Below are 23,775 nucleotides of genomic sequence, written 5' to 3'. Positions count from 1 at the left end.
AAAAATCAAGGTATCGTTGTTGAATAATGCAACCAGCCAGAAATAATTTAAAATGCTTTTATCTGTTAGGGCAACATGCAGTTTCAGATGTATAACATGCAAAAGATTAAAGCATTTGTGACTGGTTGCGCTGTTCACCAACACTCATTAACAGTTGACGAGTTCACAAGACTCAGCATGGATAAAAGAACAGTAAGTTAGTTGATTTAATATCGTGTAGAATCTGTTGTTCCACAACTGGTTGTTCATATCTTTGGAAGGTCTCATGTTTAATCAAACACAGTAAAATTAAGGCAAGTGTTTCATGATATGTGTGGCGCTGTCTGTCATGGTTAATTATTAAATCACTGTGGCCTCTCGACCGTTTCCACATGGTTGATCATAGACAAAAATCGTCTCAGTTTGCTCTGAGAATGAATAACTAACCGTTGTGCGTCAGTTTAGCTGCAGTCACACAAGCTAACATTTATAGAATATTATTGTTCATCAGAACTATCTACTTTCATAAATATAAAGTAATAAATAATAAATCATTAAGATTTAATGTACCAGTACTAATTGCTTTAAAATAGACTCACTATCCATTTCCGAGCGTATGTTAATATAAACGTTTTTTGTTTCTTTGTAGTCAGAAACCACATCCTGATGGGTTTTACCTAGTTTATATTCGCCCTATATATAATCCTGGTAGACTTAAAGTTTTAATTTCTTTATGTTTCTGCGTGATTCAAGGTGGCACAGAGTAGAATCATAACGAATTTGCAGTTCACGAAAATTGATATTAATTCCAGTTTATTATGTGCAAAGTGTCTAAAAATGGTGGCGAAATAGACAATTTGTACTTCTCGTGTGCTGGTAAAGTAACTGTAAAGGTATGTCTGCGCAATCGAAATCGAAGAACTGTGTTCTGGTGCCACAAGGCGATAAAAACTCATAACGGACTCAGCATCGAAAGACGAAATAATTAAAGCACTGCAAGAGCATAGAGATGCCCTGTTAGCGAAAGTAAGTTAGAACAGAAATTAAGCAAATATACAACCAGTGAAAAGGGCCAACCAGCGAGAAGTGCGTCAAATACAGGTACTTTAAAATCACAAGTGAAGGCAAATTTATGTTAAATGCGTACTCAGTACTAATGCCATTGAGAAAAAACACGTCAGAACAAATAAATGTAGTTCCAGATAAAGCTACTGTTCTGATGCCAGCTAGCAAGATTGCAGTGCAACATGTAAGTGTAACTAAAGACAGTGTTTACATGACAACTAACGAAAACGAAACTGTGTTTCATGACACAGTGTTCTGGAAGATAAAACATACAGAAATACGAAACAAAATTATGAGTCGAAGAATACAGTACAGAAACCAGAAGTTTTAATAGTGATTGGCAGTCAAAGGAGGTACTTTAGAAGCATTTTGAAAAAAGAACTCGATTCAGAGAATGACATTCAAAATTTTATTAAGTCAAATGCTCCCCTCCGCGAAGTTTTTAGTGGAATTAGCAGAATGCTTCACTGAGAGTGACACTGTTATATTAATGACTGAGTCAAAAGACACTGAAGACTCATAAAACAACATTCTTGAAAGCATTAATAACGTCTTCCCAAGTGTTATCCAAACCAGTAATAAGACCAACGCTATTTTACACCCAGTTCCCAAAAGATTTGACAAAAATTATATAAACAATACAATCAGCATGGTATATCATCATTTTCCTGCAAAGAGTTAACTGTTCGAAATGGTACAACAAAAGCGGAGTATCTATAAACTTTGAAATGGAAAGACTGTCACATGATAAATTCACACATCACGGTTTTCACTTAAACAGACAGAGGAAGGAGCAAGTACACAATAGGCTTTCTTCATTAATTAAAATTGGCAGTTATGTAAAACAGGAACATTCCTCTTTGAAGCAACATGTCTGCCGGAAGACATCAACGGTTCAACAAAATAAATACTGTATGAAAACCAATGAGACACAAGTGGCAAAAATGAAAAAGTGCTCCATGGCAAGTGGATTGTAATTAGAAGCACCACAGCTCATGAAAGGCAAGACCCATCTAGCAGGAAGACATCACCCACCTCTCGAAACAAGGACGATTTTTTACAGCTAACAATGCTAGATGAAAAATGATGTAAGTAGTCAAGCAAGATTCACTAAAATTCCTAGTTCAAACTTTAAATTGTTCCACTAGATTGGTCAGTCGTTTTCCAACAAGCTGAATGAAATAGAAATCTTGCTAAACGATTTGAATGATGGTTCTGTTTTATGTTTAACTGAGCAGTGGTTGATTAGAGACATGTTAGAACTGACATGCCTACCTCAGTTCAAATCAGCAGACCCATTTTGTAGAAAAATACTCAGGTACGGTGGCAGCTGCACATATGTCCGAGCAATTATAGAATTCAATAGTATAACCAAATTTGATAACTGATTCAGAGACAGAGACATAGAACTGCCAAATCAAAATACAGTTATCAACTGTGTATACAGGTCACCAGATGGTGATAAAAAAGTTTTTTTAATAGTATGGAATATTTGTTAGAGAATTTTAACATCATCAAGAAAAATACTCTCATATGTGGAGACTTCAACGTGTATTCCTCCAAACCCAATAAATTTAAAGATGATATTAAAGATCTGCTGAAGTCCTTTAACTTAAAACCAACTTAACTAACCTAACTCATATAACTAATACTTATGCAACAAACACTGATCAGGTTTTTGTAAATACAGATAAACATATCTGCAACACACAAATTGTAAACACTGGTTTTAGCGATCACCATGCCCAGATACTAGCAATAGCTATTCCAGGAAACAGAAAATCTAAACAAAAAAAACTAGAGCTAATATAAGGAAGTTCAAGGATGGAAATGTAGATTACTTTTTCTCTTTCTTGACAAGAGCAAACTGGAATGATGTTTATAGGTCACACAACAGAGACGATAAGTTTGATAAATTTATGGTCATGTACAAATTTTTTTTTTGAAGTAGCTTTTCCTAAACAGACATCAATAATAAATTCCAGGCATGGTCCAAATAAATGGATGACAGCAGGAACAAAAATGTCATGCCAGAATGAAAGAAACTTATATGAATACTCAAGGCAAACCACAAATACTGTTTTTATTAATTATTTTAAACAATAAAAACGAATTCTTAGAAAGTTATATCGAAAGCAAAGGAGATGGTAAATGACAAATATATAGAAAATTACAGCAACAAGACTAAAGCAACCTGGAATGTCATCAAAAAAGTAACAGGTACTACATCACTAGACCACAACAAGATAGAACTTCATGAGAATAACAATAAAATAACTGAAGCCACGGAAGTGGCTAATAAATTTAACAATTACTTTTCAAATATACCGCAACACCTCCGTATTAAATATTACAGCTCACAGACAGACAGCAATACACTACATACAGTTTGAAATATTTATTCAATAACTCTGTTTTTGTCTCCTATAACACCTAAGGAGTTATTTATGAATATAAAAGATTACCCAATAGATATTCTGCAGGTGTTAATGAAATACCAGATATTATAATGAAAGAAAGTGCAGTATTTATCACAGAATCATTAATAGATATTTTCAACTCATCATTCATGAGTGGTATATTCCTGACAAATCTGAAAACAACAAAAGTAACACCACTGTACAAGAAAGGAGAAAAATATGAGGCTGTAAACTATATGCCTATATCAGTGTTGTTGAGCATGTACGTAACATAACATGGATTTAAAAATGGAAAATCAACACAGTCAACTATTTTTACATTCCTAGATGAAATTTTAACTGCAGTACATAATAAGACATATGTTTCTGGCATATTCCTTGACCTTAGTAAAGCTTTTGATGTAACTGATCATGACATACTGTTACAGAAACAAAGAAATTATGGAATATGAGGCCTACCAAAGAGGTGGCTCGTCAACAGATCAGTCAAATAAAATACAAAGATGTAAAAATGCATTAAATTTCTAATTTTTATAGAAATGAAAAAAAATTAGATACATAGTCCCTCAAGGGTCAGTCCTTGGCCCCATTCTTTATATCAATGATCTATCAGAAAAATTAACTAAAGGGACAACAGCAATTTTTGCAGATGACACAAACATCCTAATTAAGTCATATGATGAAGAAAGCCTACAAAAAACAGCTGCAGATGTAATACAAGATTTAACACAATGGTTCAGTACACATAAAAGCACTCCGTCGTCAGGCCACAAGTGGCCCATCGGGACCATCCGACCGCCGTGTCTCCCCTCAGCTGAGGATGCAGATAGGAGGGGTGTATGGTCAGCACACCACTCTCCCAGTCGTTACGATGGTTTTCTTTGATTGGAGCCGCTACTATTCGGTCAAGTAGCTATTCAGTTGGCATCACAAGGCTGAGTGCACCCCAAAAAATCGCAACAGCGCATGGCGGCCCAGATGGTCACCCATCCAAGTGCCAGCCACGCCCAGCTGCGCTTAAATCGGTGATCTGACGGGAACTGGTGTATACACTGTGGCAAGGCCATTGCCTAGTACAAATAAAGTAAAAATAAATTCCGAAAAAACTGTGTCAGTCAATTTTCGCACTTCACAGAAACTCCACACAGCAACATCAATTTTCAGTATTCATGGAAAAACTGTCTCGTCTGTGAATGTGATAAAAGTTTTAGGTATGCATATCCAGGATAACCTGAAATGGGAGGCAGACATGGATAATGTTAACAAAATGTTAAATACACTTTCTTGTGCTCTAAGAACCCTCTCACAAAATACAAGTCGTGCATCAGTCGTCACAGTGTACCATGGCAGTTTCCATTCACTACTGATGTATGGAATTATCTTTTGAGAGAACTCTATATCTAGCAGAAAAACATTTAGGCTACAAAGAAACATTGTTAGAATAACAACACATGCTAAATACAGAGACCCATGTACACCAATATTTAAGAGTCTAAGTATACTGCCTCATCCTGTTTATACATCTATGAAGTACTAATCTTCATGAAACTAAGAATATTAAAAGAAGGAAACATCTTTAAGCATAATTGTGATTTGCACTCTCATGATACTAGACAGAAGCACTACCTGCATGTCAATTCAGTAAGCACAAAAACTTGTTGGGAGGAGTGTATCATACTGGCATTGGGTTATATAACCACATGCCATCCTTTCTGAAAGAGGCACAAAATTTACCTAAATTTAAAGTGAAACTAAAAGGCTAGTTGCTTGACCAGTGCTTCTATTCTGTTTCTCAGTTTTTGAAGCACCAAGAAAATACATTGTAATTGATCACGTTTTAGCCACGTACTACTTATTACAATCTTCAGAAAGACTCACGAAGTAGTTAGGCTATAATATTTTATTTTTTTATTGCAACGAAAAGCTCATATTAACATTGAATCAATAACAACAGAACTATTATATATAATCAAAGAATAAACAACCCGTCCCTTGTGCGCGCCGCCACAGATTAATGTGTGGCAATGATATTTTTCATGTCTGGTGCAAAGTGATGTGGAAAGTGCGCGAGAGTTATTTTCTGGTCATGTGTTGTTTTTTTATCTTTGCCGTAAGACTATAGAGTCTCCTAGTTTTTGTTACTTCTCTGGGTTTTTTTTAGTTTCTTCTCATTGTGAGTTTTTGCGAATAAATATTTTTTTCGTTAACACATTACACCACACGGTTATGCAATTATTTGTTGTAGGCAAGTCGCCTACGTAATTGGTGACCTCCAATTAAGGAACTTTAAACCTTTCGTTAGCTACGTCGAACATTAACTGCAAAAGCAATGAACGACGACGGCAAACGATACGGTTCGATAACGGAAGAAAATCATAGGCTTCAGAATGAGATAGAAACTTTACAGTTGCATATTTCGAAAGATATGAACTTCAAGCATATACCGGACCAAAGGAATGACGTTGGTTCAAAAACCATGGCACACACCAGCAAGGCAACATCATCAGAAACTGGGACTACTGCAGCACAACCACAGCAAGTAACAGCAATGGAACTACCCACTGGTTTCAACACTTCACCAACTCAACGGTTGCAATTACGAGCGCCCCCATTTATGCCTTCTCAGCCACACACTTGGTTCGCGGTAATGGAAAATATATTTCTACAACAAAGAATAGTCAGTGATCACAAGAAGTTCACCTTGGTGATGAGTAATTTGGGCCATCAGACCTTGGCTTTGATATCTGTCATTATAGTGAACCCGCCTACAGAAGGAGCATACTGTATTCTGAAAGAAGAATTAATTTCTCGGTGTGTGAAGCCAGTCGACATCAGAGTCAAACAAGTATTGTACCAAGAGAAACTGGGAGATAGGTCCCCGTCAGATTACTGGCGTCATTTACGTAGCCTGGTAGATAGTTCGACAGTCTCTGATAGACTGTTACTCCACGTATGGCAACAACAGCTATCAACGCAAGTAAGAACTACACTGGCTATATACGACGAAAGATCAGTTGACAAACTGCTGCTCGCTGCAGACAGAATCTACGAGACTCACGAGCCTACTGCAACAGTCGCAATGACGTCGACAGATGCCACGTACGATAACTACCATTACCAGCAAGACCAAACTGACGATATAACAGCAAACTGTGCCGCGGTTGCAACGAGACAAACAACAAAAAGTTCAAACGAAATTAGAGATTTAAAAACTGCTATAGAAGATTTGCGAGCGCAGCTACGCATGCTACAGCGACCACAAGTTATCTTTAAGCACAAGAGAGACCAGGCTGGGCGTGAAACACGAAGTCAACAAGAGGACGAGTATAAGGTGCGTTGGTACCATAAACGTTTTGGGAGAGATGCTACAAGATGTACATCACCGTGCGCCTACTCAGACAACCAAGGTATGTACAGAAACAGTGCAGTATTTTCATGTCAGCGACAGCAATCGTCAGTACATATGTCTCCTGCTTCGAAAAGATTGTATGTATCAGATGTACTTACGGGTACAAGGTTTTTGGTGGATACCAGGTCAGACATTAGTTCGCTTCCTGTCAGCCATGCACCACACAACGAAAAAGACATACAGCCACGTTTGAAGGCAGTGAATAACTCGGTGATTAACACGTACGAATGTAAAGTGTGCAAGATTGATGTGGGTTTTTCCAAACAGTTTACCCGGTCTTTTGTGATCGCTGGTATATCAGAACCTATTTTGGGCACTGATTTTCTGGCACATTTCGAGTTGGCGGTCGACTTACAAGGAAAACGTTTGTTAAATCTGATAGACAACAGTGCAATATCAAGCACTAAAGGGCATACAACTTGTGAGAAGCTACAGGCGATTGGCAACGCTGTAGCCGAAGAGCTACATGACGAAGAGAAAATCGGAGGTGTTCTGACAGACAGACAAAAGAAGTTAAACATAGTACAGTTCACCATATTCGTACCACCCCAGGACAGCCAGTTTCACGACTAGCACGTAGAATCGCACCAGAGAGATTGAAAGAAACAAAGGCGATATTCGAGGAAATGTTACAGTCGGGAATAATTCGCCGGTCAGACAGTCCTTGTTCTTCACTCTTCACCCCTACACTTAGTACGTAAGAAAGATGGATCATGGAGACCATGTGGGGATTACCGAGCATCAAACTCAAGAACCATTCCAGATAGATACCCAGTACCTAATATACAGGACTTCACATGTGCTTTGGCCGGCGCGAAAATTTTTAGCGTCCTCGATTGCAAGAAAGCATAAAACCAGATACCGGTGGCTCCAAGAGATGTTCAGAAGACAGTAGTGATTACACCATTTGGATTATTCGAGTTTTTATTTATGCCTTTTGGCCTTAACAACGCAGCACAGACTTGGCAGCGTTTTATCGACGAAATGATAAAGGGATTAAATTTTGCTTTGCTTATCTTGATGACATCTTGGTTTTCTCTCCGGATAGTCAATCACATGAACAGCATCTGTGTCAACTTCGCAAGCGTCTATCTGACTATGGAGTCGTTTTAAACGAAAATAAATGCGTAATGCACAAGAACCAAGTCACTTTCCTCGGCCAAACTGTGTCATCGCGGCGATACAGGCCCTTCCGAAACCGACAAACTACTAAGAGCTACGACGATATATGGGAGTAATAAATTTTTATAGACGTCATCTGCCGGCAACGGCTATAGTGCAAGCACCACTCACTGATGCTCAAGGGACGCGACGTCAAAGGTCGACGAATAAAGTGCACACAAGAAATGGACAAAGCATTTAATGATCTTCAAGCAAGCCTCAGCAAAGCAGTGTTGCTCGCTCATCCAGTTCACTACGCACAGCTAGCTATTGTTGTAGACACGAGCCAGTCAGCAAAAGGGGCGGCGCTGCACCAGCGTGTAGAAGGACAATGGCAACCACTACGGTTTTTCTCTAAAAGTTAAAGACTGCACAACAGAAGTGGAGCGCGTATGACAGAGAATTGTTCGCGATCTACAAAGCAATTCGATACTTCCACTCAAAAATAGAGGCTAGACCAATGACTGTGTTTACAGACCACAAACCCATAATATCGGCTTTTAAAAACACCAGTGATAAGTGCTCAACAAGACAGTTCCGTTATATTGAGTTCATAAGTCAGTTCACGACAGATATACGCCATTTAAGAGGCGCAGAAAATTTAGTGGCTGACTATTTTTCACGTATTTGCAGGATTTCAGAAATTATAGACTATGATAAACTTGCAGTGGAACAGACCAAGGATGCAGAGCTACGACAGCTGTTAAACGACCCGTCTACAGGTCTGAAGTTCGAGCAAATTCTGGTGCCTAACTCCAAGCTGAAGCTGTGGTGCGACTTTTCTCAAGGCAGACCAAGACCATTCATTTCAGAAATATTGCGCAAGACGGCATTCGACAGTGTCCACACACTATCGCACCCAGGAGCCAACGCTACAATCAAGCTGCTGACAGACTGCTATGTGTGGCCTTCTATGAAAAGAGACGTGGGCCATTCTGTACGTTCCTGCATTCCTTGTCAACAAAAGTAAAGTAGGACGACATGTGCGTGCTGATATTGGAGATTTTCAAGGTACCTCTGCTAGATTCGCACACGTTCACGTGGACCTGGTTGGACTTCTCCCACAGTCAGAGGGTTACAGATATTTGTTTACAGCCATAGATATGTGCACAAGATGGGCAGAAGCAACTCCAATAGTCGATATTTCAGCCGAAACTACTGCGAAGACGTTTCTGTGTACGTGGGTTGCCTGTTTTGGATGCCCCCTTCATGTCACAACTGAACAGGGACGTCAGTTCGAATCTGCGTTGTTCCTCAAGCTATCCAACATGCGCGGTTTCGAACGCCACCACACGACTACCTATCACCCTGCCAGTAATGGTATGGTCGAACGATGGCACAGAAAGCTCAAAGCAACATTGATGTATCATCAAGAGAGATGGACGGAAGCATTACCATTAGTGTTGTTAGGCCTGCAGACAGCTCACAAACCAGATATTGGTGCATCAGTTGCTGAGATGGTTTACAGCGAGCCGCTACGGATTCCTGCAGATTATTTAGTACGAACCTCACTACCTGGATCAGAGGGCCTCACACACTGGGTGCAGCACCTAAAACGTCACTGCACAAATATACATTGCCCGCCACCTTCTCGTCATGGCAACCGTAAGATGTTTGTACACAAAGACTTATACGATTGCTCTCATGTTATGTTGCGAACAGACTCAGTCAAACCGCCTTTACAACCACCATATACGGGTCCATTTCAGGTGCTGAGTAGAAATAAGCATACCATGGACATAATGTACAATGGTGTTCCGACAAAGGTATCGATTGAACGTGTCAAGCCAGCATGGGTTTTATCCTCTCCGACCTCTGGCACCATGCCTGTGCAACAACACATGATGGACGCAGAGCATACCGAAACACCGCTCAGTACATCGTCCGAGACAGGTGAATCACCACCACAAACAACAACGTCACCGCCGCCGAGACACCCGACGCACACCAGAGCTGGATGTCGAATAAAATTCAAGTATCAAGATATCCCTGGGGCTCCGCACTTTAAGGGGAGGGGGGGGGGGCTGGGTGGCAGTGATATTTTTCATGTCTGGTGCAAAGTGATATTAAAAGTGCGAGAGAGATTTTTTCTGGTCAAGTGTTGTTTTTTTATCTTTGCCATAAGACTATAGAGTCTCTAGTTTTTGTTACTTCTCTGTTGTTTTTTTAGTTTCTTCTCATTGTGAGTTTTTGCGAATAAATATTTTTTCGTTAACACATTATACCAGACAGCTATGCAATTATTAGTTGTAGGCAAGTCGCCTACAAATGCAATCCTTCATTGTGCGTCTACGGATATTCTGCTGGCGATTCGCACAACATAATTATTCTTAACCATATTATTCTTATTATTTTTATAATTATGTTAGTGGTGTTCAGCATGTGTCGGCTGTTGTTTTCTAAATCACAGTATGTATAAACTTGTATGTAGTATATCAAACCTGACTTATACTATATCGTTTGTACAAACTGCCCAGATAGCACAGTAAGCCGGTTTCAAACTTGTTTCCAGATGTAAAGTTCAAGTACATAAGCTTGATCAAAGCTGGAATATTCAGGCCTGTTAGTTGGATTCAAGCTTGAAACAAATATCAAAGTTGGCAGAGTTCAAGCTATATTTCAAGCTTGACTTATCAAGTTTGGCTCCAGCTGTATCTACACATGTGGAATACAGCCTGGTATTTACAGCTTGTTTTAAGCTACATAATTATTAATCTGAATTTATTGCACCTAATTAATTAAATAAATATCAGAATGGAAATGGTGTGAAAAAAATTATCAAGACATGTACGTTTAAAAAAATTTATTTTCAAAGTGTTTAAAATTGTTTTATTTTAAAATTTAATTATTCTGAAGGCCCTCCGGCCCCAGCACACAGACCAGAGCAGGATCAAATATCGCTGACTTCTGCTGGTGTAATGATCCTGTAACAGGTAAAAGAAAATGTTAGCCATACCTAAACATAAAAAATGTAAAAAGTTGAAACTGATCAACCTAAATATAATTTATGCCCCAGATTAGCAAAATAACTTCGAACTCACTGATGTAGTAAGAATCATTAACTAGTATAAACATCACTGAGTAAGCAGCTGCTTCTGGTGACTTCATTCCATAGAGTTTTTAAAATAATTTGAAATAACTTCTTGTTTGAAATTTTGAAAGTAAAGATGACATTTGGGTAATTTTGCGATGACTTCATAAAGAAGCCACACATCACTATTTCTAACAGTTTCGGGGCCATTTAATCTGAATTATAAAGAAACAATTACTTGAAATCATATAAACCTCATACTGTAAGCTTATAAGGAAACTACCATTTAGAAAAATGTAGACGTTTTATTCTATCCACAATTATATTTTGGTGAGTAAAACTGAATCAAAATGAAATAAAAGATGAAATCGAATGAATTTAAGAAATTACCAGTTCAGTGGAACTGAAACGTAAAAGAACAAAAAATGTTCTCCTTGTCATATTTTAATATTGCCTTTTATTAGATTTCAGCCACATTACAAATAACAATAAAAGTAAGAAGTACCAGTAGGCCTTGCCATATTATTTCACCTAGGGAACAACAAAATTAAGAGCAATTGAAGACCAGTCAAAGCTACGTAAATAAAAAAGACTGACACCTATGTAGTGACTGGTTCTTGATGCACTTATCCCGTTCACCATGTCATTACTATTTGTATTAGCAAAGAAACTTTTCACACTTCACGATTATTCATTCATGGTGTGTCACACGCGACTATTTACAAGTAAACAAATGTAATAGGGCGATATATATAAAAAGGCGAGATTTTGAAAAGGTAAAATAACATTAAGTTTTAATTTATTGGTGCCACGTACTAGAGAGCTAGTTTAAAATGACCTCTTTTTGCTGAACAACTTGTAATATGTTTTCTTAGCTGGTAATCCATTTCACTTTCATCCAGGTTCAATTTTTCTACGTAAAAGAATATGATATTTCTTTACGTTACGTAATAATATTTACCATTTGTAATATTAACATACCACTAGAGAAAAAATGCACCAGCGTACCTGTAATACACTATATATCTTCTTCAGACCCGGTGCAGCAGTAAGGTAGGGGACGCCACATACTTTCCGAACTATTTTCCAGTACAAAACAAACTTCACAACAGTCAACAATCATTAACGCACGTCACAAAAATAAAATGGCCATAAACCTAGCAGAGTCAGTGCAACTGCAAGGCTTATAAACGCTTGTGGCGCTTCCCGTGGACGTATATGGAAGCTATGCTGCGCGCGCATCTGCTGTACAGCCTTGCAGGGAAATTACAGTTTATTTCAAGCTTGGGAAAATTATTTTAATTCAAGCTAAATTTTTACAGCTTGATGTAAACTGTGTAACGCGTTGATTTTTCAATCTTGAATTTTCAACTGAACCTAAACTCAATATCCACCTTGAAATAAGCTTTGTAACAGGTTGATTTTTCAATCTTGAATTTTCAACTGAACCTAAACTCAGTATCCACCTTGAAATAAGCTTGAGTGCTAGCTGGGTGTATATCTATCACGATTTACAGGATGAATAAAGAAATATTGGGAACCCCTTCCATTATTCTTATTGCTCGTTTTTAATTTTAAAATATTATTTTACAAAACTTGCATTTCCTCAGAACATCACAGCATACAATACAGGCTATGCATATGCACATAGGAAGCACATAGTAGGTTACAGTTTCCAGAATCATCGCTCTCTCACCAATCTTAATAAATATCTGTATATACTCAACCTTTTGTTCAATAGTTCAACTCGTTTTTCCCATCTTAAATGATTATCTAACCAAATCCATTGCATGTCCTATCCAGTGGCATAGCTCCCTAATTGCAGGGTTATTGTTTCAGAACTTCAGTTTCATTGTATGTAAACCATATTCTGCAGTCAGAAATGCAAATACTAATACAGATATCGTCAGCTGTAAAAGGGCTCCGATGCAGCTTTTAATAAAAATGCTAACATCATTTGTGAACAGTACTGACTCAGCTGCTGACAAATTGTATTATTTTGCTGAACATCAGAAGATTCGAAGTCGATGGCGAGCAATTTTTCCACCGGTTGTTCATATCTGTGGCTCAAAGACGTCACGGGTATGTTGATAGTAGTAGCAGAAAGTTGTGTTGTCAGATAGCCGGTGTCTGTCGGCAGACGGAGAAATGTTTGAGTGGGTGGCAGACGGCGTTGACATTTCTGTGTTGAGCTACGGCGGCCCAGAATGCATCGCCTTCTTGTCACCACAAATGAAATTATTGGATACATTGTTGGCTTTTGGAATAGCTTGTTTCTTGATTAATAAGGGTTACAGAAATATTAGTTTACCTGATAAATCAGTCTACGAAAGAAATGATCGTGGAGGGAAACGTCTATTGCTCATTATGGTTTGTCTTATATGGGGTATAGAAATAGGATTTAAATTTGCCACGCGGACGATGGTCTACTTGCTGAATCCGTGCCACGTTACTACAGCCGCTCAGGTAATATACAAGTAGAGAGCTTAGACATATAGTGAGATACAAATCGTCAACAGTATCATTTTAATGTTGTTAATTACTCCATATGATTGAATATTTGAATCGTTGGAATAATTGGAAAAATAAACAACTGTCCTGTTATGCAAGTCATCCCAATAGAACAAGTTGCAGACCTGTTGTTTTTATACATGAGAAAATGCATGCAGAAATAGCTGTTGACAGACCAAGGGAAATGTCGGCTAAAGTCCCCCCCCCCCTCCCCCCCCCGTGAGTGTAATAGGAAGGAAAGATTGTTGTTATGTAGTGAGTGTGGGTGCAAATGAATCCTAACTTTTCTCATGATGTGCGTGGAATTGAAGGAAATCTGCGTGATCGAACTTGGTAACGGCGCCTCAGCTCGTAGCGACCCTTTTCCATGTTCTTCGTCCTGCAACAGACAGATTGCAGAACTTTGTTGCGTTACTGTGTTGGCAAGAAAGTTGTGTTTTTATGATGACAGTGTGCACTACAACGCAGTGTTGCTGTATTTTTCTTCGGATCATTGTATTGGCTACTGATGTCTGCTTGCTGTAATTTCATTTTTCATTCTGGCTTGCTACTGACTAATCTTCTTGTCACTGAATTATGTATTCAGGAGATATGCTGTTGCTGTTCCACATCATCATGACCCTTTTTGATGAAGTATTTCCGGGATACCTGAGTATGACATCCTTTAACAGGCCTATACTGTTTCCAAAAATAGTCTTACTTCTAATATTCCACACATATTATATTTAAAATATGGGTATCAACACATCTGGATTAATAACCACTCTTTCCTAAAAGGTTTGGCTTCTATACAGACTCTCTTTGTGGAGACTACATTCCTCCCAGCAACATCTTTGTTGAACTTTTTTAATTTTATTGGCCGTTTTCTTCTGATATACTAATTTCTGACCGCTGTTGTTTAACAGTGGGTTTCAGCGTGAAGACTGTACCAATACGTCACTGTGTGTGTGCATATTTTTTTTATATATGTATAAATATTATTCTTAAGTGAGCCAACAAAACATGTGGATGATATTTTTTTCTGTTATTTGTTATTGGTTTACACTATTCCCACATGTCTAGTTTTTGTGGTTTTCCTTTTCAGAATTTGAGAAGAGCAGTTACTGAGCATATAAATCACAGTGAAAATTTGACCAGCCATGTCTTAAACTCACTGACAGTTTTCAGGTAATTACATCCTAATTTTAATGTCAGTTTTTCTTCTATTTCTGTTGCTGATTGTCAGAAGTGTGGAAATATACCACATTCAAGCATAATATCCTTTGTTTCGACAATATAATTTCTGGTATGCAGAAGGAATGCGTAATTTGATGTGCCCATTGATGATATCCATCGTAACTTGTTACTTGTAGATGCTTGAAAGTGGGCCCGCTTTGATCTTATGCTTTCTTCTACTGAATGAACAACCTTTTTGATAGTAATGGATTTACTTCCACTTTTAGTATACAAGGATTCATAGACTTTTGGCTGATGGCATTTATGAAGAGCACTCACCCTACAGATGTACAATTCATGCAAACCAAAGAATGTTGTAACACTTTGACCTATTAGGCCTACATGTAAAATACTCAAAAGAAATGCTCACGGGTGCGAGAAATTGTCAAAAAGAGCTCAGAGTACAGCAGCTTTGCATGGCATTGTGTTTTTGGAAGTCTCCCAAAAGGTATATACATCTTGCCAAAAATACCAGCCATGTAACTAGAAGCATTTTTGAGCCTTGTCTTGCTACTATTGTAGTATTTAATTATGAGAAAGGTATTCCATAAATTTCTCAACCTGTAGGGTATATAGTTCCATTCTTCTATATCATGATGAATGGTTGTTGCCAAAATTTTGGGTAACTTTTTTTTGTGGAAAGCAAGCAACACACTACTTTGGCCCAGATATGTTTGGTGGTATTTGTACCATCGTATTCAATAGGCAAGACTAATAAATGCTCCTTATTTTCTTTGAATCACAGTGAAGTGTATGAGAGCATTATCATGGTTATACAGGAAATCCTTATTTCGAAACTGTTGCTACATTGGGGGAAGGAGGGGGGGGGGGCTTTTTGTAAAATGTTTTCATAAACACCTGCGGGCCATCATACTGGCTGCATCAAATTTTCTGCTGCCACATTTCAGTAAATATTATTTGCTATCTATCCACTATGTCCCGAGTCTTCCATCTGAATGCCAGATTGTGTGTAATGCTCACTGTTTAGTTATATGCAACCATAGCTCAGCAGTGTGTTTGTCACACCTGAATATGCTGGTGAGTTGCGCCAATGAAATATTCACAGATTTTGCAATGGTATCAGATGTTTTGCTCAATAACTATTTGTATTAAAGTATCTGTTGCTGTTTCAACCCATTTGGCAGTGCATCAGGAAAACAGCATGAGATGTGCTGTCTTGCTTTGTTGTGTTGTATGTAATGTTCACAACAGGCAGTATTGCATCCCAGTATCCTTGTTCGACATTTGTGTACATCGTGAGCCTATTGGCCAATGTACTAATGAAATGTTCCTTGAGACTATTTTTCTGCAGGTGGTAGCCATTTGCCATCCTGTGAACAATATTTCATTGTGAAATTGCTTCTGATGCTAGTTCTGACTGAAACAATTTTCCACAAGTGGAGATCATTACAAGTAGTGCTCCATACTACTTCAAAACTATGTCTTCTACAAGAAACATTGCAATTTCGGGACCTTCAGCAGTCATTAAGACATTGATGACAGTGTACTGTGTGAGATAGTCATTGCTCATTACTATCCATTTATCCCCAGGGGGTTAATTCCAAAGCAATCACTACCAGGTGATTTGAGGGTAACTAAGGCATGTGCTTGCATTGTTAGCATTCACTGCAATGGGATATATAATGTCTGATAGATCAGTAGGGACTTGGAGAGTGATAGAGTTTTCTTATTTTATCAAGGATCTTCAGAAATACTAGATGGCATGATATTGGAGCATTGTGAAAATACCTTGGTGAGGCTGGTCATAAATGAGCTGGCATGATGAGCCACCATTTCAGTCTCGTTGTGTGTAATTCCTTCCAAATAATGTTGTGCCCATTAATCTTACTTTGCCTTTGGCAGCTTCTTCCTTCTCTAAGGCCTCTGTGATGTTCAGTAATGCTAGATCTTCCCATCATTCAGCTGTGGTGATGTCTGGGTTATAACTGTTGTTGTAATTTTCCTCCATTGGATTCTGTGAAAGGTGGTTTGCCTCTTGTGTTTGCACCTATTTTTGTATACTACGGTGGTTACATACTAAATGGTGGTCAGTTACTGCAATGAATGGGCAGCCATATAAATAGGATTGGAACCTGCATGCCTGCTTTACTCTGCTAAAGGGTGATTCTTCTTGACTTGGAGAGCACTCCAGAGATGTAAGCAATGTTTCTGGGTTTGCAGTGGAAATGCATGTATCTCATAATCAATAGCACAATTACCCAAAATTCAGTAGCATAAGTGTAATAGTTCCATCTAAGCATTCTTGTCAAAAAGTACCAGAACCGATGAAGATGTCTGGGCCTCCATAAGGATACAGAAACATATGTTTAACTTCTCACCCCAAGAAAATTTGGCATTTCTCTGCAGCAATCCCTGTAACGGCCATGCGTTGCATCTGAAATCTTTTATGAATTGCCTGTAGTAAGAGCGTTTCCCAAGGAACCCTCTTGCATCATTACTCTGCTGAGAAGATGAAAATCAGTTATGGCTCTATTTTTTTCTAGATCCGGGTGGAAACAGTTTCTGTTAGCTAGATACCTCAAGATTTTAATTTCTTGGGGGGCAAGGAGGCACTTTCTCAGCTTCAGGTGAAGACGTGCATCATGTATATGTTTCAACACAGTTGTGCAGTGGCACAAACATTCTTCAGATTTCACCCAAAATCCATTTCATATGTCAAAGCTGGTTGTTTACCAGGCATTCAAATGTGGTTTGAGCATTGTAAAGATCAAACAGCGTAACATAGAACTTTTGTCAGCCTCATAAATCTCGATCAGTCAGTAGCCAAACTACATATGCATAGTGGGCAGTTACTTCGCTCACATCAGACAGCCCAAGAATTTGTGGCAAGGGGTATACACCATTTCTGCTGATTTTTGTTCAGCTACCAGTAGTTGGTGCAGAAACTCCATGTGCCACCTTTTGTCTTCATGAGGACCAGAGGAGAGCTCCAAGGACAGCCAAATAACGCTTTCTGCAGCATTTTCACCACTCCATTTTGAATCATTTGTTGTTCTGCTAGAGACATACTCTATGAACTCTTACTTGTTGAGAGGACAGGGGTGACCCCTGTGTTGAAATGGTATTTTACTTTGGGTTATTTTGTCTGCCTTGTCTGAACTTGACTGTGTCTGAAAATTGACGCAGGTGGGCTAGTATTCATTGATGTTCCTAGGTCAAGCAGGTGTTTATTGATGTCTGGATACTAGAGTCCTCCAGAGTGTAGTTTGTAATTGTGCATCAGTGTCACTAAGCTGACCTTCCTGAACTGGTTGGGTTGTCCTTATTCAGGTACCCTTAGGAATGAGTTGTGAATGTTCATGGCAATTGGTGACATAAAGCTGTTCTTGTGTACCTGTGTTGGTTATGCTCAACACTAGCATATAAGTTTCCTTTGTGAAACAGAGTACATTTTTGCACTTCACTTTACCTTTACAGTTGCACTTAAAATAGGATCTGTTGATTAGAACTTGTCTTGTTGATGAAGGTTGAATAATTATGTTTTTGTTTGCAGACAGTCACTCAGAGCAGTCACTATTGTGTGAACTTGTTGCAGTAACCTTATCAATCTGGAGTGCCATCTTCTGTCCACTAGGGAGCTTGCAACACTTCTGTGAATACTTGCATGGCGAGAATAGGGTCCCTAGCCATTGCAGTACTCTTACCTTTCCTGTTCTGCAATTGTACTCTTAAGTTATTTCTTTTCCTGAGCTTGTCTGTAAGATAACATCTTTGTTGACAACATGACTTACCTAATAGACATTGCTAATAGTTGCTTACCTTTTTCTTAGATATTCTTTTCCTAATTCATTTTGACTAACTCGTATCTGGTTTCCACTTCTAGGTTTGACCTCCATTCTTTCAAAATTTTTCAGTAGTCTAAGCTTTGTGGGGTAGATAGTGCAAAGTTACACATGTCTACTCACTGTGAAACAATATTGTAAGCACCTTTCGTGTGAGATGATCAAATTAGGCACCTGAAATCCAACTGTAATCCATCAGTTGTAGGGGGGGGGGGGGGGGGTGTAGTACGTACAAAGTTGTAGTCCCTCTCCACTTACATTGCAGGGAGAGAACTGTTGTTGCCAGGGCTGAAAATTTCCTTTATATGCCCCCAGAGTAGGTGCCTGTCATGTCTGGGGCACAAAGACTCCAGGCACCAGTTACCATTTTAGGCAGCCCTTGCTATGACTTCGTAGTGCCCATTGGGAGAGCACCTGCTTGGAGTGGCCAGCAACATGCCAGATGACCTGCTGATGGATGCAAGAAAACAGCAGGTCTCATTGAAGAAATTAAAAGAAAGATATGGCCCCAAGACTTTCCCTAACCATTCCATGGGAGGAAAGAAGATTCAAAAGAAATCAAAAGAAACACTGTCCATAGTACATAGTGTGAACCCAAAACCAAAATGAACGTGCCCACTTTTGTGGTTATAAACATGATGAGCGTAGGGCCCCAAGCAATTGCAGTACTTCTTCCTTTCCTGTGCTGCAATCTTACTCTTTGACTGTATCTTTTCTCAGACATGGTCTCTAAGACAAGTTCCCTGCTGGGAACTTAGCTTGCTCATAGGTCATAAATTTAGGCATATCCCCCCCTTTTTTTTCATCACGTATTGTGGCTAACTTATATTTGGTCCCTTGCATCTAGTTTTGATCTCCTCCATGAATTTTTTTTTTATAAAGTACAAGCTGTCTGGGGAAGGTTGCCCAAAGCCCAACCAATCCATGTGGGAGTTTTGTCAGGTCTCCTGACTACACTGAGTATGTGCTGTTGATACTTCAGTTATTTAACTGTGCATGCTGAGGGATAAGTGTGTGTCTGTTAGGTGGTAGCTTCCGTCCCTACAGCAGAGCCCACCGTTTTGTTTGCGAGTTGACACGGATTCTAGCAAAAAGCAACTTATTTTGATTTTTTTTGTGTGCTTTTCAGTTTAAATTCATAAATTTTGTGTGAGTTAGTGTATTTATCAGGCACAGTTCCACATTTTAATAACTGTCTATTGTATTGTTACGACTTCTGCACCACTTGTTAGCAGCAGACACAGTGGCTGCACCAAAGACTGTGACGGCGTGGAGTTTTACAATTATTTATTGAACTTCCTTTACAATTTCTCCCTCGTTGTTGCTGCCTAGCCCTGCAGATCCCTCTGCCTGGCTGCTGCTGTGTAGATTCTCTGACAATGCGCGCAACATGCGCTGCTGATCTCACTCGGGAGCCTCAGGCCACCAATGCTCCGCTGAAGCCAGGATGCCCTGTGGTAGAGAAGAACTCAGCGCCCCAGTATGGCACGCCCAAGGAGCCGCGTCGCTGTGAGGTCAGCTGCTGATGCCTGCTGCACCGGTGGCTGGGAAGCAGTCAGTCGCGATGTCCACAAGGTCCCGTCATGGACGGACCACGCGCCGTGGGGCCGGGTTCCTGTGAAGTCTGGGCGTCAGTCCCCGGCAGAACCTGTGATCAAGATCGCGCTGCGGCCAGTCCTGCTGGAAGTTCTTGCTGTAGTTAGTCAGCCATGGTGCCAACCGAACTCGGGCCGACCTCCAGAGCTGAAGTTGACATCTGGCGGCGAATGGATGACTCCTCCGAGCTGGAACAGACATCCGGAATCATCACCTACAAAGATTGAACATTCGGACATGGACTATGTCTGTCCTGAGATCTGAACTGCTTCCTAATGTCTTCTGTCTGTTGCTGCCTGCGCTCCACTATTTATGTCCGGCAGGAGGACTTTTTTACCCTCGGTGGTAGCGTTTTGTTATTAGTCCCGCAGTGTGTTGCAGCGTAACGTAGCGTGCTGGCCTCACTTCCCCTTACTCAGCACTCTCCAGGCTTCACTCGGTGCTTGGTCTGTGTGTGTCCTTGCATCAGCCTGCTGGTAGACTGCTGCTGTCAGCAAGACTATCTGTGCCTGCCTACTTCGCAACGCCTCGGTCTCCGGCATGCCTCTGTTTTGCCATTCTCCACTGCGTGAAGCAGTGCTTACTACATGTGGCCGCAACAGTATGTTTTCACTGGTTTAATATGGATAGTGAAAGTGATTCCTGTGTTCAGGGGCATCACTGGGAGGGGGGGGGGGGGGGGGGAGGCTGGACATAGGAATCCAAAGGATGTCCAGCATGTCCCCCATGCCACCCCGATCCATCTATTGCTGTGCCTGCTGTGGTTATTGCCCACACTAAGGCTGACCTCTCACTCTCGTTCGAGTGGGACATTGTTCCAAAGTGTGGCTGGCAACAAAAGATCAGGGGAACTGATCAAAGGGCCTCCCCCATTCATCTAATGAACAAGTTTTAGGCTCTATCTGTATTTGATAAAGATCAGGAGCGAAATGCTCTGCAAGATCTGATCAGTCACAGAGGATGGGATTATTGGTAGTGGAGAACTCCAGTGTTAGGCATGTATGGGAGTAAGGCTGCCAAGGAGGGGAAGTAGTCTGGTGTGCACTCTGTGTGCATTTTGGGAGGAGTCATCCCAGTTGTGGAACGGGTGCTGCCAGATTCCATGAAGAGCACAGGGTGCAGCTAATGGCAGGTGGTGCCTCATGTTGTTATTAATGATATGTGTCACTCTGGATTGGAAGAGATTTTCTCTGGTTTCAGGCAGCTGTCAGAAGTGGGAAAGATAGCCAGTCTTGCTTGTAAAATGAAGGCAGAGCTCACCTTCTTTAACACCGTCGGCAAGACTGGCTGTTGACCTTTAATGCAGGGCAGGGTAGAGGGCCTGAATCAGAGGCCGAGAGGGTTCCGCAACCATGTAGGCTGCGGATTCCTCGATTTGCGTCATTAGGGTAGTGGGTTTTCAGGTCCTGCTTAATAGGTCAGGGGACCGTTACACACAGGAAGTGACTACATGGGTAGTGGGGTCTGTGTAGAGTGAACTAGTTAGTTTTTCAGGTTAGACATTCTTGAGAAATTACGGAAGTGCATCAATCTAAAAGTGTGCAGGGCATACACAGGATGAGGTTCGACTGAGCAACACTTGGTGCCATAATTGTCAATTGTCATAGCTGTGTTGGGAAAGTGCCAGATCTCCAAACGCTAGTAGAAAGTACTGAAGCTTAAATCACTATAGGTAATGAAAGCTGGCTAAAGCTGGAGATAAGTTCAGCTGGAGAGTTTTTATTTAGAACGTAACGGTGTTTAGAAAGGGTAGATTAAATACATTTGGTGGTGAATTGTTTATTGCTATTAGTAGTAGTTCATTTTGTAGTGAAATGGAAATATGTAATTCCTGTAGGTTAGTGTAGCTAGGGGCTACACTTGAAAACCAGAATAAATTAATAATTGGTTCCTTTTACTCCCTCCCCCCTCCCCAGCAGCTCCCATGATACAGTTGTTGGGCAGTTCAAAGTAAACTTGAGTCTAACTTCAAATAGGTACTCCACGCATACAATAGTAGTTGGTGGTGACTTCAATCTGCCCTTCATACATTGATGAAAATGTGTGTTTAAAGTTGGTGGTAGGCATTAAACATCATCTGAAATCATACTAAATGATTTTTCTGAAAATTGTTTTGAACAGTTAGTTTAGGATCCCACAAAAAGTGTCAGTGAATGTGAAAACTTACTTGACTGCTTGGCAGCAAATAACATTGAGGAAATAGGGATCATCATGAGAGATACAAGGATTACTGACCACAATGCTGTTGTAGTAAGAGTGAACACTGTAGCATCCAAATCCACAAAAATAAATGCAAAATATGTAAATTAAGAAAAAAGCAGATAAAAATTTGCTTGGTGCCTTCTAAAAAGACAGCCTTCGATCCTTCCAACTGACTTTGTAAGCATAGACCGGTTGTAGCTTACATTCAGAGAAATAGTTTGGGCAGCAGTTGAGAGATATACATAAAATAAATTATTAAGAGATAGTACTGATCCCCCTGATACACAAAACAGGTCAGAACACTGTTGCAGAAGCAGCCAAAAAAGCATGCCAAATTTATAAGAATGTAAAATCTCCCAGACTGGCGATGTTTTACTCAAGCCTGAAATTTAGCAGAGACTTAAGGCAAGGTGCCTTTAGTAGTTTCTACAATGAAACTCTGTCTTAAAATCTGTCAGAAAATTGGATGATATTCTGGTTGTGATCACTGGCAAGGCAAAATCAATATTTTCATTACGCAATAGCAAGTGTAATGCTACCGATGAAAGTAAAACTATAGTGGAGTTGCTAAACATGGTTTCCCCCTGCAGGTCCGGGGGTTAGAATAGGCTCAAGATATTCCCACCTGTCGTAACAGGCAACTAAAAGGAGTCTCACATGTTTTGGCCTTTAGGTGATGGTTCCCTGTAGGGTTTGACCTCCATTTTTCATAATTTTCCCGAAGAGTGAGCTGCATAGGGAAGGGTGCTTTACATATGCATCATGTCCATCATGCATCAAGATCTTTAGGCCTACTCTTTCATCATTGCATTGCAGTCCTGCCCATTCTCCGTCTCTTGGGTGAGGACACCTTCCTGGATGCATTTTCCACCACGTGCTATGCAGTGTCACTTTTTGTGCCGACAATGACCATGGACTTCTTTGCACCTCATATCCAACATTGTAGTCAGTCCATTGTGATGGGGCCGCCATGTAGCCTGATGGCTGTAGCCTCCTGACAACACAGGGATTGCTCTGCTGATGCACGCGCTGTTAACTCCCCATGTATGCAAAGGAGTAGATGCCTGTCACCTTGGGGCATCGGAGCACCCGGCAATGGCCATCCTGCCAGGTGGCCTTTGCTGTGGCTGGGTGGCGCCTGTGGGGAGGGCCCCTGGTCAAAGTGGGTGGTATCAGGGCGGGGTGCCATGAAGTGTAGTACATCATCTCTTGCTGGTGGTCCGCCGCCAGCAGTCACTAAGTGGCCAAAGTCTAACTTTAATGCTAAGAAATATGACCCCAAGTCGTTCCCCTCCCTGGCCACACTGTGGGAGGAACGCCAGGCTAAGGATGGCAGTGAAGCTTATTCACCCCGGTACCTCATGTGTACGAGAGTTGATGGGG

At 40.2% G+C, this 23,775-nt stretch overlaps 1 protein-coding gene across 1 annotated transcript in view; it reads left to right on the top strand.

Moving 5' to 3' along the window:
• The first annotated feature begins 13,184 nt into the window (after positions 1-13,184).
• The window catches only part of LOC126161774 (transmembrane protein 164), a 175,746-nt gene continuing 165,155 nt past the window's right edge, over positions 13,185-23,775 (top strand). Inside the window, exon 1 of the mRNA XM_049917843.1 lies at positions 13,185-13,531. Within this exon, the coding sequence (XP_049773800.1) occupies positions 13,214-13,531 (318 nt within the window). The 5' untranslated portion in view covers positions 13,185-13,213. The remainder of the gene's footprint in view (positions 13,532-23,775) is intronic.

Source organism: Schistocerca cancellata, chromosome 2 (assembly GCF_023864275.1).
Source record: "Schistocerca cancellata isolate TAMUIC-IGC-003103 chromosome 2, iqSchCanc2.1, whole genome shotgun sequence".
Classification (NCBI taxonomy): domain Eukaryota; kingdom Metazoa; phylum Arthropoda; class Insecta; order Orthoptera; family Acrididae; genus Schistocerca; species Schistocerca cancellata.
The sequence above is the reverse complement of the archived record's forward strand: the minus strand, read 5'-3'. Positions and strand labels throughout refer to the sequence as shown.